This window comes from Lutra lutra, chromosome 4, assembly GCF_902655055.1.
Source record: "Lutra lutra chromosome 4, mLutLut1.2, whole genome shotgun sequence".
Classification (NCBI taxonomy): domain Eukaryota; kingdom Metazoa; phylum Chordata; class Mammalia; order Carnivora; family Mustelidae; genus Lutra; species Lutra lutra.
This window is the reverse complement of record NC_062281.1, coordinates 151640617-151657770: the sequence shown is the minus strand read 5'-3', so window position 1 is coordinate 151657770 and position 17154 is coordinate 151640617. Positions and strand designations below refer to the sequence as shown.

The 17154-nt window shown below is 46.3% G+C and overlaps 1 protein-coding gene across 1 annotated transcript in view; it reads right to left on the bottom strand.

Moving 5' to 3' along the window:
* The window catches only part of FYB2 (FYN binding protein 2), a 124790-nt gene extending 108129 nt beyond the window's left edge, over window positions 1-16661 (bottom strand). Inside the window, 1 exon segment of the mRNA XM_047723606.1 lies at window positions 16266-16661. Coding sequence (XP_047579562.1) covers window positions 16266-16502 — 237 coding nt within the window. The 5' untranslated portion in view covers window positions 16503-16661.
* Window positions 16662-17154: the final 493 nt, after the last annotated feature.

Sequence of the window (17154 nt, the reverse complement as noted above, 5' to 3'; positions counted from 1 at the left end):
CCCCTGTGGCCTCATCCAGGTAGCTAGTATGACGCCCAAGTGGCTTCGTGTGGCACCGAGGACGGGGGTCAGTGACATTTAAATGAACTCTGCTATGGCACACCTTTTCTCCAGGGACAAATCTTCATTCACTCACTCCCAAATGGATCCAGCAATCATTTGCTGTGTGCCTACAACGGGTCATGTAAATGAGGGAGACACACAGACCTTGCCATGATGGGGTCCACAGTCTTACAGAAAAGCCAGACAAGGAAACAGACAATAACAGCTGTGACAGGACAGCACTGGGTGCAGGCAGTGGGGGAAACCAAACTGGGCTTGGGGGGCACAGAGACCTTCCCGGAGAAAGCCAGATGTGGAAAACAGGTGGGGGCGCATGACAGATAGGAGACATTTGTGAGAAAATTTGTGAGAAAGGGTGGCAAGTATGGGCTTCCTGAGTGGGCCTGTGGCTAGACGGTGAGATGGGGAGGGAGAGAATCGGGCTCCACCTGAAAGGCCCTGCAAGCCATTAAAAAAAGTCTTTTCAACACACATTCGCATTTTCTGGTTCAAAACACTGTCACAGAATGTACAGGGAGAGGGTGAATTAGGAATTGGTATTCTGCATCTTCCAAATTCCCTCAATCAAGACACTAAACCCTCAAGCACAGTGGAAACAAAAGGGAAGGGGGTATTTAGAAAATCCTCAATATCTCAAAAACAAACAAAAAACCACAGTGAGTTCCATATTGCTTTAAGATTTGAAAATGTTGCTGACCAATGGCATTTTATGGTGGGGGTAAGGGTCTCTGAGGAAAGCTGGGTTATACATTCTCAGATGCTAAGTTCAAAACACAGCTCCCAGCAAAAGGGCTCCTGTTGGACTGGTTAGCGCACAGAGGATAAGGTCCTCAAGTCAGAATGGACGATCTCTGCGCACGGGCCCTTCTTCAAGCTACCCCATTACTGGTCTCCCATCACATTCCCTTCTGCTCGTTCGGCCCTGTCACTTGGGGCAAGAGCCAGGAGGCTTCCCTTGAAACCTGCTGCCAGCAAGTTGGAATAAGTTGAATACAGAGTGTCATTTGAAGGGGCTTCCCTCTCGGGCCCCAGACAGAATGGCCACTCGGTGTCCTTGGGATTCATGACAGTTTTATTTAAAGTGCAATTTACTGAAAGCTGAAAAGTGAAGGGCTGGAGAACTTTGTTGAGCTACTTTACTGCCTTCACCCCCCTCCAGCTTATGATGGAAACCCCTTAGCCAGTAGGGCCATTTTAATTTCTTAGGTTTGTTTTTCATGTTTAAGTCCCAGTTGCATGAAGCAACCATCAAAGAATTCAAAGACACCATCCCAAAGGCAAGTGGGACAGTTTTACAGGTGTTAGATGTTTTTCTTTCTTTTACGTAGGTTCCACGTCCAGCCTGGAGCCCAGTGCAGGGCTTGGACTCAGGACCCTGGGGTCAAGACCTAAGCTGAGATCAAGAACTGGATGCTTAAATGACTGAGTCCCCCCAGATGCCCCTCATTTTTGTTTTTCAAATAAGAGAAAGCAGCTTCTGTCTGGTCTCTTGTCTGTTCAGCACCTTCCTTATCCAATACCAGTAATGGACGTCATCTCTGAGATGTGCGGGACCCTTGTCATCATTGTTACAGATCATCAGCCTCCCCCTACCACACCCACCACCCCATTCACTGAGCTTGTACTGCTGTAATCTCTGCTTTCTGGACAGAAGCTCAGATTGTCCTAACAGCCTGGCCAGGCAGGTGGTACTAGCCCCATTTTATAGGTAAGAAAACAGAGGCCTGGAGAGCAAGCAATTTAGCTTAGAGCTTAATAAACCATGCTATAGACTTCAGAGTCAGTGTTCAGATCCTGGCCTTCTCACGTTTAACCAGGAGACTCAGCCTGACTTGCCTTACCTCAGCTCTTGTCAATAACATGACAACAGTAACAGTATTTATACTATTGTTGCCTGTGTATTTGGGCAAACTATGTTAAGCTTTTTTTTTTTTTTTTAATTTATTTACTTGATAGACAGAGATCACAAGTAGGCAGAGAGGCAGGCAGAGAGAGAGAGAGAGAGGAGGAAGCAGGCTTCCTGCCGAGCAGAGAGCCCGATGCGGGGCTCGATCCCAGGACCCTGGGATCATGACCTGAGCCGAAGGCAGAGGCTTTAACCCACTGAGCCACCCAGGCGCCCCCATGTTAAGCTTTATTTAGCACAGTGCTTGGTACATAGTATATTTTCTACAAATGCTAGCTAACTACCATTACTCTCATTATTATTGTTGTTATTGTTTCTAGTTGAAGTTGCATCATTACTATTGGTAAATTTGGACTTTAAAACAAGGTCTGATTCCAAAATTCAAGCTCTGTATTAATTACCACATTGGGTTAGTCCTTTTTCATGCACCATTTTGTCTACTCTTTTTCCACGGGCAATGGAGAAGTGAGTGGCTTCCTTTCACAGACGAAGACATTAAAGCTGGGGGGCCCAGTTGCTTGCCTACAGCTAGGGAGCTTATTAGCTGGCCAACTGGACCTTCTGACCTCACTCCCCTAGCTCCTACGAATACACCAACACAGCCTCAGTTGTTGCCTGCCAACAGTCAAAAAAAAAAATGTAGCCAAAGAGCATTTGGGAGGCAAGGCCTTTTTATCTGTGACAAAATTTATTCAGCCAAAATTGAGGCTCAAAAGTCTTTGTGCTTTCTGAATATGTATTTGGCTAATCCACTCACTAAACCTCAGAATCTTCTTTACTCAAAGAACGAGAGAAGCCAGAGCCACTTGCAAGAGAGCTTTACAGCACCAATCAGTCCCATACTGTCTCTGAGGGTCTGGAACCAGCTCACCGTTGCTGTCACCATAGTCTTGGGAGGTTGCCAGCTGTGTGGGGCCAAGGCCACCCTCTGCAGTCCAGCTGTTTCCCAGGAAAGCAGCCCCCTCCGTCTCTTGGAGGGAACCATGAACTGATGGAAGTCCCAGAGAAACTTTGTGCTGTGGTAGAAAAGCACTGACCAGGAGAGCCCCGGGTCCCCTTTGGCTCCTGCCTTCACTAGCTGGGGTGTTGAGGCAGGCACTGTGGGTCTCTTCTCCACCCAGCGGGGAAAAGATGCTGATTCACAGCAGAGTTAACTGGTAACAGCGATCTCTGTTTCGCCATCCTTCCTGCCCTCTTCATTCAGTGGCTTATTCAGTCCACAAATGTTAATGTCCTAAACCAAATCTGACTCTGCTCCCCCATGCTGTATGAAGGGACACTAGTCACACTGTGGTCACATGGACGGCTATGTGACCTGCTTCCCTTGGAGTTGTGGGACTCAGGAGCCCCACTCTAGATTCAAGTGGTAATGGGATGAGCGAGTATTCTCCGTCCTCAAGGAATTACAAGTAAATCCATTGTTTTAAAGGTCAACAGAGATTATTCATTCAGTAACTAATTGAGTGCCTACTATGTAGTAGGTCACGATTTAGGCAAGTGAATGTGCATCGTAAAGCATCATACAGGAATATTATTAATAGCTGTTTTTCCTCCCATCATCCCTCTAGATACTGATGGCTCTTGAAGCTTCCATTTTATCCCCCCTAGTTCATGTCCCACACTGGATGCACTCTTCTGTCTTCTGTTCATCCTTGGGTTTCCTAACATGGTGCCTGGAGCAGAGGAAACAGGAAGTATTTATTGGAGGACTGCATGCCCCTGTGCCTTTGCACACGTTTCACCCACTGCCTTGAGTGCTCATCTCCCTTTTCATCGTATGAAAAATGTTTGTCTTACTTGACTGGGCTCAATTGCAACTCCTTGAGGAAACCATCCATTAGATATGCAGCAAGAGGTGGTGATTCCCCTGTGCTCCAAGATGCCCTGCATTTCTCCTGTATTTTATAAATTCCCTTCCTCCCTAGACTAAGAGCTACTTCAAGTGCGGCAATGGGATTAAGAACATCGGTTCTGGGGTTGAAAAGTCTTAGATCGGAATCCTAGTTCTATGAATTCAGGCTCTGTCTCCTTCACAAAACTATTTCAGTTCACTGTCCGCTATTTCCTAATGAATAAAATGGGCACACAACTCTTCACATCCTAGGACTGCCATGACATCAGTGCCGGCCGGGTGCCTGGCATGAAGGAGGCCCACAGTAATGGAATTTTGATGAGGACCATTGGGATATGGATAAGGAGACAAAGGAGGAGGAGAAAAAGGAGGAGAGGGACAAGGATAAGGATGATGACCATGATTATCATGGTGATTCTGACCATGATGAAATGCTTATCTGTGACGGGGGACACACTTAGGAAATATGCACAGAATTAATTGGTAGGTTCAGATGGGAAACAACAGATACAACAGATTGTATCTCTTCTGATAGGTGGTCATTTTGGTTTCCAATAATAGAAATACTTCCATTTTGGCCTTCCTCTTCTTCCGACACACAGTATCTATAGATCTTCTTGGAGCTTACATTCCAATCTACTGCCTGGTCCTACTCATTTTGTGAAATGATCCTATGAAATTGCCCTCTCTCCCTTATTGCCCACCCCATTTTCCCACCTTGTACTCAGCGAAGTCAACAATACTAGTTCAGAACAATGGACAGCAACACAGGACCACCCTTTCATGCATTTAGTTCTGCTGTCCTTTAACTCATGCACCCAATTTTGCCCTCACTCCTGGAGGCTTCTCTTAGCTTATTGTCAGCTAAATCTGGAAATTACCAAAGGGGACCCCAGCAAGGAAAAAAAAATGACAAAGGCAACTAGATGTATATGGTCTTGAATTGATCTTATTATGGGTGTCGGGTCAGACTTTGTTACTTAGCTTGTTACTAGCTTGCTACAAACAGCCAAAATACTTGAAGGGCAGACTGAGTCAGGCTCTGCTGATGAGAATGCATGTTCTCACAGAACATTAAATGAGATTCCTCTGTGTGAATTGACAAGAAGAAATAATAAGGCTTTAACATCAGGATGCTGGCAAAAAGGAAAAAAAAAACATGGGCAATTACTTAGCTTTGAGAGAAGAAAGAAAAATGAAGAGGTACTCTAGCTTTCTTATTTGTAAGACGTGTAACCTTGGGTCCTCAAGAAGAGTGTATAAGACTTTGGCTCACTGAGGCTAAAATGAAAATAGAAATAATACTGGAATCAACTCAGGATCTGAATATCTGCTATGTCATTCTGTGATCTTGGAGAGCCCACCCAGCTTCTCAGAGCCTCAATTTGCTCATTTATAGAATGGGATACCGTCTGGTTTTGAAAACTTGTGGTAAGGATTAGAAATCGCTGAGTTTAGCTTGTGACCTGTCAGAGGAAACAGCAATTTTACACAAGCATGCATATGTGAAATTCATTAACCTCAATCTTATACATCTGTATAGAAATTATTTATTGCAGAACTTATCATGACCTAAGAACATAAGTGAAAATCTTTGTTGATGAATTGAAGCTATAAAATCCAATTCTTTTTTTTGGGTAACATTTCAAATATAAATAATTGTATTTGTCCTGTCTACCTCACAAGGATCTTCCAGATATCAAATATGACAGAACTTTGAACAGAAAAAAAAATACGAGAAAAACAAAAACAAAAACAGAATCCAACACAGATTGAAGACATTATCTTAAATATGTATAAATATAAATGCTGGACAACACAAGAATTTTCCAGATGGGGGGCGCCTGGGTGGCTCAGTGGGTTAAGCCGCTGTCTTCGGCTCGGGTCATGATCTCAGGGTCCTGGGATCGAGCCCCGCGTTGGGCTCTCTGCTCAGCAGGGAGCCTGCTTCCTCCTCTCTCTCTACCTGCCTCTCTGCCTGCTTGTGATCTCTCTCTGTCAAATAAATAAATAAAATCTTTAAAAAAAAAAAAAAAGAATTTTCCAGATGGGAAGCTTGGTTAACCCTTGGAACTGGTTTACCAAAGAGAAGGAGTTTGGATTTCAGTGTCTCACACACCACCTACCACATGGAGGGTACTCAAAGGATACATAATTAATGAATGGATGAGTAAATCTCATGGGAGCTGGGATTTGGTAGGGGGAAAGGGGAAAGAGGGGAGTGGTTTAAAGCAGGGCTCATTATAATGATTCTGTGAAATTATCTCAAACTTTGGAATTAAGCAATTCTCTAACCACATACCCACTGGCTCATGAACCACGTGAGGAAGAGAAGGGCTTGGTGAACTTGGCCCCAAGTGTATCTTTCCTGCCAGCCACTCTGCACCCTTGTACTTGTCCAGCGCTGTGTGGAGCGTGCAGTCCTTAGCAGAGGCACGTGACTCTCCATGTCTCTCTTCTGCCTTGTCCCTGTGGCCCCAGACATGCCCTGCTGTATTCCCACTTAGGTTTCTTCACATATACTATTCTCTATGCCTGGAATGCCTGCCCTCCCCATCATCTATTGCTTGGTGAGCACTTTTCATCTTTTATTTTTTATCTTTTAAGATTTTATTTATTTATTTGACAGACAGAGATGCAGCGAGAGAAGGAACACAAGCAGGGAAAAAGGGAGAGGGAGAAGCAGGCTTCCGGCAGAGTAGGGAGCCCAATGCAGGGCTCAATCCCAGGATCCTGGGATCATAACCTGAGCCGAAGGCAGATGCTTAATGGCTAAGTCACCCAGGTGCCCCACTTTTCATCTTTTAAAATTGGGAGAGAAAATGATCTCCCTTGTGAAAGTCTTTTCTGACTCACCCAAGCTGAGTGAAGACATTCTTATAACATTCTTCCTCTCAGCTCTGTCAGTTACTTGAACATACAGACATTACTGTCCACATATTACATTAAAGTTATCACACCATATTATTTTTGTACATCTTTCCTTTTAAACTCTGAGCCATCTGAGGGAGGTCTAAATCATGTTTTACTTCTTAGGCCTCAAGTACATTGCCTGTTAAATGAAAGCTCTCTAGGGTCAGAGGTTTGCGTTCAGCTCCTCAACACCTCATAGTTGTGTGGCCTTGGGGGCTGGTTCCTTAAACCTATTTAGGCTTAGTCTCTCCACCTGAAAACAGGAACAGTAATGTTCCATCTCCTTGCCAGACCTCTGTGCAGATTAAATTTTTTTTAAAGATTTATATATTTGAGAGAGAGGGAGAAAGCACAGAGGCAGAGGGAGAAGCAGACTCCCCACTGAGCAGGGAGCAAATGTGAGGCTTGATCCCAGGACCCCGAGATCATGGCCTGAGCCAAAGTCAGATGCTTAACCAACTGAGCCACCCAGGCACCCCTGTGCAGGTTAAATTATATTATTCATAGGAAGAGCTAAGCACAGGGCCTACCCCCTACAGTGCTATCCATTGTCATCATTGTTGTTAACGATTTAAGACATCAGGAGAGAGAACAGTGACTAATAAGCATGGTCTCTTCCTATGGAATTTATGATCTAGAATGGGAGAAATTAAATAGCTATTTATGTACTTCTCTTTTCTTTCTTTTTTTTTTTAAACAAATGTGGTACATGCTCTGAAAAATAAGACAGCTTTGGAGTGAATGATGGTCATGATAGTCTACAAATGTGGGAGGCTAAATAATGCCTCCTCCTGAAGATGCCCTAATCCCCAGAACTCGGGATAGATTACCTTATATGGTAAAGGAGATCTGGAAATGTGATGGCCTTAAAGCTCTCAACATGGGGAGACTCTCCTGGAGCACCTAGTGGGGACAGTGTGATTATAAGGAAGGTGGGGCGATCAGAGTCTTAGAAGATGTAAGGATGGAAGCAGAAGTCAGAGAGAAGAGACGGTGCTCTGCTGCTGGGGAAGGGGTCACAGACCCATGAATGTGAGTGACTTCTGAACTGAAAAAGACAAGGAAAACGATTCCTCCCAACAGCCTCCAAGAGCGCAGCGCTACGGACCTTCTGGAGACTCCTAACCTCCCAAACTATAAGAGAATGAATTTGTGGTGCTTTAAGCTACCGACTTTGTGGTCATTTTTCACAGCAGTGATAGGAAAATAACATACTTCCTCTGTAAACAACACTTCGTGGCATACAGTGGTTAGGTTAGGTTTTGTTGTAACCTAGCAACCCCTAATCTCTGTGATTTAACCTAAAGGTTGCTCTCGTGCACGCACACATTCATGTACACACACACACACACACACACACACACACACTTTAACAGCCCAACAGGAGCTGGAGGGCGTTCTGCTTCCTTATGCTTACTCGGGGCTCTCCATTCAGTGACTCAACACATGGCTTGAAAGTCACAGAGCTAGAATTTGAACCGAATGCTTGACTTGAGGCTCTTAGACACTCAGGACCATCAGACTCCATTTTGAACTCACTAGCCAGAGAAGCATAAACAAACATGGAGACAATTAAGCCAAAAGTTGTCTCAAATTCTACCTGGAGTAAAATCTTGGGTTTACTAGCAAATAGAACAAGCATCACTCATCTTCTTGACCTCCCCATGAGCCACACATCTCCCGTGACAGCAGGTATAAAATCTTTCAATGTCAGCGCTCAGAGTGGTGCTTGATGACCCTCTGATTCAACCCATCGTCTTACAGATGAAGATTCTGGAGACTTGCCCCAAGTCACAGGGACATGCTGCCAGGACCAAGATTGGTTTCTGAAACAGGACTTTTCTGACCTGTCTGGTGGGAGAACTGAATGAGATAAAGGCCTTTCCTATAAACCTTTGAATGATCTTAATAAGATACACCCATGTACTGGCGCTCTAATGTTTCACACAGGAAATCTGATTTGATGGTTCATGTCCCAAGAGGTGGAGCCTAAACTTGAAATTGTGGAAGCCCTGTCCATGACCTCACCTATACTGCACAGTTTCCTCTTCGAGGATAGGACCCTCTCTCACCCAGTGCTGGGGGTGTGGAAGGGCAAGACGTGGGATTCCTTCTAGCAATGCGTGGGATTCCTCACAGCTGCCCCGGGCCACACTGTGTTCCTGGGTTGGAGCAGAACACAGAGTTTTATGGCAAATGTTCCCAACAGGGAGTCTAGAATTTGAATATGTTTTCCCACATCAGTTTTGTGAAGCTAAAAGTCAGTTAAGTACTTCCACAGCAACAGTAAAGCTATGGGAGGTTTATAGCCCCTGATGCTACCACCTGTTGGTAGCTTACAGTGTTGACTGGGAAGGTACCCAACAGCTGTAGCGAGACTTCAAGTGACCTTTCATGTGAAGGGTGATAAGGCTCTGATTTTCTGCTGGGAGAGTTCTCATAGGTTTTCATTGCGAATGCACGTCATGAAGGGAGGGCGCTTTTTCTGAAAAAGAGTCTTGAGGGACAGCAAGAACGGTTTGACTAGGTCATTCTACCTGTGGGTTGTTTTATCCTCCCAAGCGGACACTCAGAGCAAATTGCGTTCTTGGTTTCATGGCTTCGGTACCTTAGGTGCCTCTCCGTTTTTAGCTAGCTAGCTCTGTACTTTCGGCAGCATGATACCACTATCCAGGAGGTTTTGGGGGAAGAGGAACTCTTGCAGAAAGTGTCCTTGAAACCTCCAACTCTGGGCTGGAATCCCAGGGTCGTCACCGACTGGCTGTGTGTCCTTCAGCAAGTTACACACCCTCTCTGGGTCTCCCAACAGCAGTGCTTACTCTAGTGCTGCTGTGAGTTAATACATATAAAGCCCTTAGAATTATGCCTAACAAACAAAAGAAGCAATCAGGGTCAGCTGCTACCATTAATAATGATGATGAAATCATGCAACCCTAAAGAACTTGTTTCTTCCTCTAAAACGAGGATCATCTCTAGCCCATGTGTCCTGTGAGGTTTAAATGAAATAATGCATGTAGGTGTGTCCTTCACCAATACTAGGTAAAAAATTGGGTCTCTGGAGTCAAGTAGGAGTTCAATTCCTGATTCTGTCTCAATTATGAAATGGAGATGGAAACAGTAGTATTCATAGCAATAGGGAAGAACAATAAGTAAAACTTTGAGTTTTTCCAGTATTAGGATCCAAAAATTGCTTATTGTTTCTGAAGCACAGTATTTATAACTTTTTTGTATTTGGTACTTCCTCAGAGAAGGTTAGGGTTAATCTTTAAAAACCATCCCCAGAGTCTGCCACTTGAGATTTTTACAGATGAGTAAAACCAAATCCATGAGTCAGTGATCAGGGAGGAATCATGAGCATGGTCCCCAGAGCCCTTCTATCCATTTCCCACTCTGAGTGGTAATAAATACTTCTCAGATTTCTTCTCCAGAGCTAAGCACAGCTGCTGTTTTCAGAGCGGTCAAAATAACAACATGGTACAAAACACCTCCCAGACTGGTAAGGGGAGGCTACAGAGTATCCTCATTACCTCTTAGTTAATTAGCTGAGAAGCTCCATGTAGGAGTGTGGTGGGCCTGCCCTAACAAGGTGCACCAGACTATGTGGCTGGAGAGACAGAAATTGAATGCCTCACAGTTTTAGAGACTAGAAGAAGGCCCAGACCCTGCTGTGGGCAGGGTTGGTTCCTTCTGAGGGCTTCAAGGGAAGGCCTGCCAGGCCTCTCTCCATGGTTTGTATGGATTCCTCCCTGTCTTCCCTCTGGGTCCTTCTCTATGTCCATACTTTTCCTATTCATAAGGACAGCAGCCATATTGGAGGAGGCTTGCCCTAATAACCTCAATTTCACTTACCTCTGTAAAGACCTAATCTCCAAATAAACTTACTTCTAAAACACTAGGGGTTAGGACTTCGAGGTATGGATTTTGGAGGATGGGACGCAATTCGAGACATAGCAGTTCATTATGACGATAACTTACTGTTATTTTAGGGTGTAGAACTACCTGCCTTTTGGAGCTGTTCAAGCTCTTGATATGTATCAACTTATTTATTTTTATTTATTTATTTTTATTTATTTTACAGACAGAGATCACAAATAGGCAGAGAGAAAGGGTGGGGGGAAGCAGGCTCCCCGCGGAGCAGAGAGCCCGATGCGGGGCTCGATCCCAGGACCCCGAGATCATGACCTGAGCCGAAGGCAGAGGCTTTAACCCACTGAGCCACCCAGGCGCCCCATATCAACTTATTTAAATGCGGTTGACAGCTAAGAAGTCACCATTATGTCCCTTTACTAGTGAGGTAATGGGGCCACAGAGCAATTCAGTAACTTGCTCGAGGCCAAACAGCTCGTAAATGGCAGAACCAGAAACTCAGACCAGTCGGGCTGCTCAGGGTCCGTGCCTTGCTGCCTCTGTGAGCAAAACCTAGTCCCTGCTCTCTGGGAGCTCCTAGTCCAGACCTAGATGGGGTCTGCTCCAAGGGCTGAGCTCTTGCAAGGTGAGGAGAGACCATTTGTGACCAAGGGGCTGGGGCAGGTTTCTCAGGGAGGTGACAGTGGTGTAGAGTCTTAGAATGGAAATCAGCATTCTGGAAAGAAATGTGTACATGGGGAGACGCCAGACTGGGGCACAAGGGACCGCGGGAGGGGCAGGAGGATGGAGTGGGAGCATCTTGGTGGGGTCAGTCAGGCTACCTGGTTTGGACTCTACCCCCCAGACAGAGGGGAAGTACCAAAGGGGATCCAGCAGGGGAGCAACAGGATCAGATTCACCTGTTAGAACCATCTCTAGCAGACAGATGAAGAGTACATGGTTTGGAGCAGCGGGGACTGCACTCAGTGGGAAGGTCACTCAGTTGTGGGGTCTGTGATGTTGAGTAACACAGCCCTGCATTTGTGTGTGTCCCTTACCACCTCACTGTCAAGGACTTAACAACAGAGTTCAAGAGGACCCGGTGGTAGTTCTTTGCATAGACAGGAGTGATGGGACCAGTCTTTCAGAACTGTGAATGACTGAGTGAGCATCCCTATTCCCCTTTGCAGAGATTCTTCTGGAACTCACAAGAAACCTCACCCTGGCAATCTGATCTTAATCCCCAGTGCACACTGCTCTCCCCAGAACAAGCTCTTAACAGGAGACAGCCCTTTCCAGTACTATCCCTCTCCATGGGCTGGGGCACTTTTCTTTTTTCATTTCTTTCCTTCTCTTAACACATACCCTGTCTTGTGACTTACTCATTAAAAATCAGATTATTCAGGAAAAAAACAAAAAACAAAAAATAAAAACCCTCTGAAGTTGCACTTGAGGGCTTGCTAAGGAGTTCTACAGACATTCAGAACTGGGTTCTAGACTCAGCTCTGTCAAAAATAAGCCACCTGTGACTCTGAAAAAGCCCTGTGGTGCCAGAATGTCAGAGCGCAAGGAAACTTCAAGGGTGACACTTAGTTCACTCTTCCCACCTTGGAGCGGAAGTCGCTCCAGGGCACTCTTGGCTTAGAGGATAGAGAGAATATGCTATTCAGTCTTTGAATATCTGGCCCTCTGGGAATTTGGTTCTGGCTCTGTTCTCGTTGTCTCTGTCTCTCCCTGTCTTTGTGTCTTCCTGTCTCTGTCTCCCTCCCTCTCCCCAACTACCCACTCCCTCATCTCCCCTTCCCTCCTCCTCCCCATCTCTCCTCCCTCCATCTCTCACCAATTTTTCTAATGAGCCTGGGATGAACCCCACTTTGGGTTAGGGATCCATTTTGGGTGCTTCCCGTCAAAACTTAGATTTCTTCATCACTCTGCTTTTCATTTAATACCCAAATTGTCTGTTTTCTTGACATTCTCCCTTGCAAGACTGGAGTGACTAGATGGCCTCTGTGACTGACGCCTCGAAACCAAAGAGAACAGTCACGGAGCATTCACTGTATGTGTGGCACAGTGAGGAAGTGGTCACCACGGGTGTGGCCATGTTTCCCCGTGGGCCCCAAGCTTCCCCATCTCTGAAATGGGAGTTGTTAGTCTGCTTGGGCTTTGAGAAATCTCTGAGATCCTACCTTTTATTATTCAAGGACTTGCTTGAAATCACTTGACTAATAAGAGGCAGAGGTAAACATCAATACGGGTCTTTCAACTACAATTCCAAGGCTCATTCATCAAAACTCAAGTGCCATCTGGTAAGCATCCTGACTGAAAAGCATTCCCAGTTCAAAACGCTGTGGTAGGTGTGTCTGGGTGGCTCAGTGGGTTAAAGCCTCTGCCTTCGCCTTGGGTCATGATCCCAGGGTCTTGGGATCGAGCCCCACATTGGGCTCTCTGCTCCCCAGGGAGCCTGCTTCCTCCTCTCTCTCTGCCTGTTTCTCTGCCTACTTGTGATCTCTGTCAAATAAATAAGTAAAATCTTTAAAAAACAAAAACAAAAACAAAAAATGCTGTGCCAAGCGTTTCTCTTGCCAAGACCCCGTGCATAAGTACAAATCTCTGTGGCTGGGGGAGATCACGGAGGCATCCCTTCATGACAGCTCTGGAGAAGACTCCTCAACCTTTCTGTCTGGGTGCCTAAACTGTATAATAAAGCACATTCCTACAGAATTCTCTCGAGCCTTCTACCTATGGGGGAGAAGGATACATTTTTTTAGGACTAAAAACAGCGAAGGATATCTAATTGTTCAGATATCTATTGACACAGAAGAAACCACTCCAAAACTGAGCGGCCCAAAGCAACAGTCATTTCTCCATATCCCACAATTTCGTGGAAAAGTAAAACGAACTCTTGGACGTCTTGCAAACAGATTCCATCCTAAGTCATCTCACTCAGATTCTTCCAGGGGCTCAGGCTTTGCAGCTTAGAGTCATGGACGAATCCTCTTCCCCCCCCCCCCCCCCACATTTTTTATCCACTCTATCAGTAAATCCTTCTGACCCTACTTTGGTGCTGTACCCCCGACATGAGCATTTCTGTCCACCTTTATTGTGAAGACCCTGGCTTGCATCACCATGCCCTCTTGCTTGGAGGAGGGCAATCACCTCCTCACAGGTCAGCCAGAGTCTGTTCTTGTTCTCCCTCTCATCTGTTTTCAAAACAACAACCAGGTGATCCTTTTAAAATCCAAGCTGGACCATTCCATTACAGCACTCAGAACATTCAGACGGAGCTCTAGCTCCCAGAGGAAAATCGGAAGTGCCAGGGCCCTGCATGATCTGACCACTCTCTGCTTCCTCCAGGCCAGCCATTCAGGACATTTTGCTACCCCTGAACACACTGACAAGCTTCTGCCTCAGGGCCTTTGCATTTACTGTTCTCTCTCTGTAGAATGTTTTCCCCTAAGACACCCACATGGCCAACTCCCTTACTACCTTCAGTTTCTGCTCAAATGTCACCTGTGGATGCCTTTCTCGAAATGATCCCATTTACAATGGCCTTACCCTGGAGGAACCTGGGGGGCTTAGTTGGTTAAGCATCTGACTCTTGATTTCACCTCAGGTCATGATTTCAGGATCCCCACATTGGGATCTGTACTTAGTTGGGGGTTGGGGGTTCTGCTGGAGAATCTTTCTCCCTCTCCCCCTCCCCCTACTCATGTACATTCTTTCTCTAAAACAAATAAATCTTTAAAACAAATAAAATAGCCTTACCTGCTCTCAACATCCTTAAACCCTTCCCTGCTTTCCATTTCTACACTGAAATCACTGCCATTTCACCTAACATATGTGCATAATATGTATTTTATGTATAATGTATGTTGTATAATGTATATTATATATGACAATGTATGCTATATATAATGTGTTATATATTATATTTATGTATATTTAAATATATATTTAATATATGTGTATATGATTTAAAATATATATGTATATATATTTGTTGTAGTTTCCTCTGCTAGAATAGGTTTTATAAAGGCAGCATTTCTGGTTGGCTCACGGCTTCATCCGCAACACCTGAATCAGGCCCTGACAGTGCAGGGGCTTGGTACACACAGGAGGCACTGATGAATATTTTGTCAACTTCTTAAAAACAAAACAAAATCCTCCAAGATGAGAAATGACCCATATTGCTCTGATATTTTTTTCCTTTGCATGAGCAGAAAAAGTTGCATCACTACATTAGCTAACATGCCCTTTTGTACTTTTTTTCTCAATTTCCTAACATTTTGCTGGCTGGCCTGTTGGAATCCTGACCTGTGATCCCTGGCTTACAGCTGGCACTCTATATTTGTTACTGACCAACCCCCCTCCTGTTCCAGCGCTGCTACCAACCAGCTGTAGGATGCGGGGTAAGTGACATTCTGACCATCAGTTTCCTCCCCTGGCAAAAACCAAACAGCAACCACCACCAAAATGGGGCAAATGGCATTGATCTCACTGTGCTAATATGTAGATAGACTCCAACGGATGCCAGTGCACACCTCAGTAGATCAGAGAGGGCAAAATATGTCACTGTCTCTTTCTTTTGATCACACTAACTCTATTCAGCCTGACATTTCTACATCAAGGAGGAGTTTCTCAGCCGTTGCTGAACCACAAGTTAGGGAGAGAGAGAATCAGAAGGGAGATGGAATACCAGCATGCCCTTGTTCCCTCTTCTCCAAACTCAGCTGATTGGACTGATCAGCCAGAGAGACAGGTCTCCTGCCCCGGGCGGGACAAAAGGGAGCTGTTTTCTGATGGCTGAGAGGAGATGTGTCCTCCCCCCCCAACTTTAAACCAAACCTCGGGGAGGGAAGCCAGATGATTCACGGGAGAAAACAACTTGACTCCAAATGTCTAATAAAGAACATATGAAAGCAAAACACTTCCCTGCCCCCCACCTTGGAAAGAAATGGACTTTGAAGAAGGGAAAAGAGGGGAGTAGAGACTTGGAGAAGGAAAGAGAGGAGGGCATTCCGCTGAGGAATTCTGCAACCACACCAATAGCGCACTGCCGTGCAGGAGCACGGGTCCACCTGGCTTGGCGCTGGGCACTGGCCCACGTCATCTCTAATTTTACAAGCACTTCCAATAATCTCACCAACTAGTTACTCTAATAGTCATCCTATTTTATGAGTGAGGAATGCAGGGGACACAGGAGGATGAACTCACTTGCCCCAGACCATACAGCTAATAAGGAACAGAGCTCGCAGGAAAGCCACAGCCACCAAAGAGCACCGGGCAGCCTGGCCCTCTGACCAGGAAACCGGCTGATCACCAGGGGGACCAGCAGGGCCCACAAGGGCAAACAAACAGAGAAAAGCCAACAGGCACATAGCCCCAGGCTGGAGGGATAGGTTTGAAACCCAGCGGGGGAAGGGCAGTGAGAGTTAGGACCCCTCATGCCACCACTCCCCAGAGCCCCTAGCTCCCTCACCCCCAGAGGTGGCAGGGGCACACCGTTCACGCCCCACCCCCCAAGTCCCCTCACCCTGTAGCAAGGCCAGGTCTAACTGCCTTGCACCGCACAAGCAGCACATGTGTTTGCTTCCCTCCAGGAGGCAGAGGCAGCCCTTTCCCACAGTGGTGGGCAGGCACTAGAAAGGACACAGAGAAAGCCAAGATCGAACTGACCCGCCTTACCCCTTCCATGGCCTTCTTCCGAGGCAGAGTCTGTGAGACAAAAGCAGTTTCCCAGAGCTGTATCCTGGGGCCAAGAGTCCACTTTGGTTTGCCGGCACCAACCAGGGAGCAATCACCTCCCAGAGCCTGGGACATACCTGAGCTCAGGTGCCCCACCTGCCCCACCTGGGGAGCGGCTCCTCCCTCTCCCGGGGCTGGAGCTTTCCCAGCACTGGTTGGGCACCGTCCAGACTCCATCTGCCAAACTTTGCAGGACAGCTGCAGCAGGGAAGGGGTCCTCTCTCACCAAGGACCCACCAAACCCACCCTTTGTGGCAAGTGGCTCTACCCCAGGCTGCTCCAACAGTCACTCTCCAGAGGAATTTACTTTGTGCCTGAGGCACGGGGGAGCTGCTGAAGAAGGGGGTGGCAGGACTCCTGTTAGAACAAAATGCTCAGGCTGGACAATGTAATCTCCGTGAATAACAGCCTTGGCCCCGCCCCACCCCTCAGATGGCTACTTAACTTCACCCAAGACTCCCACAGGGGACAGAGCGTCCCTAAGCTTGCAGGACAGTACGGTGGGGGCCAGAAAGGGAGCTGCTATAACACAGCACCTATCTGGGGGCTGACCCTATCTAAGCCTGTGGACATGTTCTTATATTAAATCCTGCCACACCCTTGGAGAAGCTATTATTCTTGTTTAAATGGTGAGGACACTGGGGCTCAGAGAAATCCTATAACCTGCCTGTGGTCCCCAGAATCAGGGCCTGAACCTAGGTCTGGCTGACTGTAAAGTGGTTTTGTTTTTCTGGTGCAGGTGTTGGGGGTGGGGGTTGTCGGGGAAGGGTTTTTTGTTTTGGTTTTGTTTTTTTTGCTTTTGTGTTTTGGACAGTTGGTGCTGGAAACC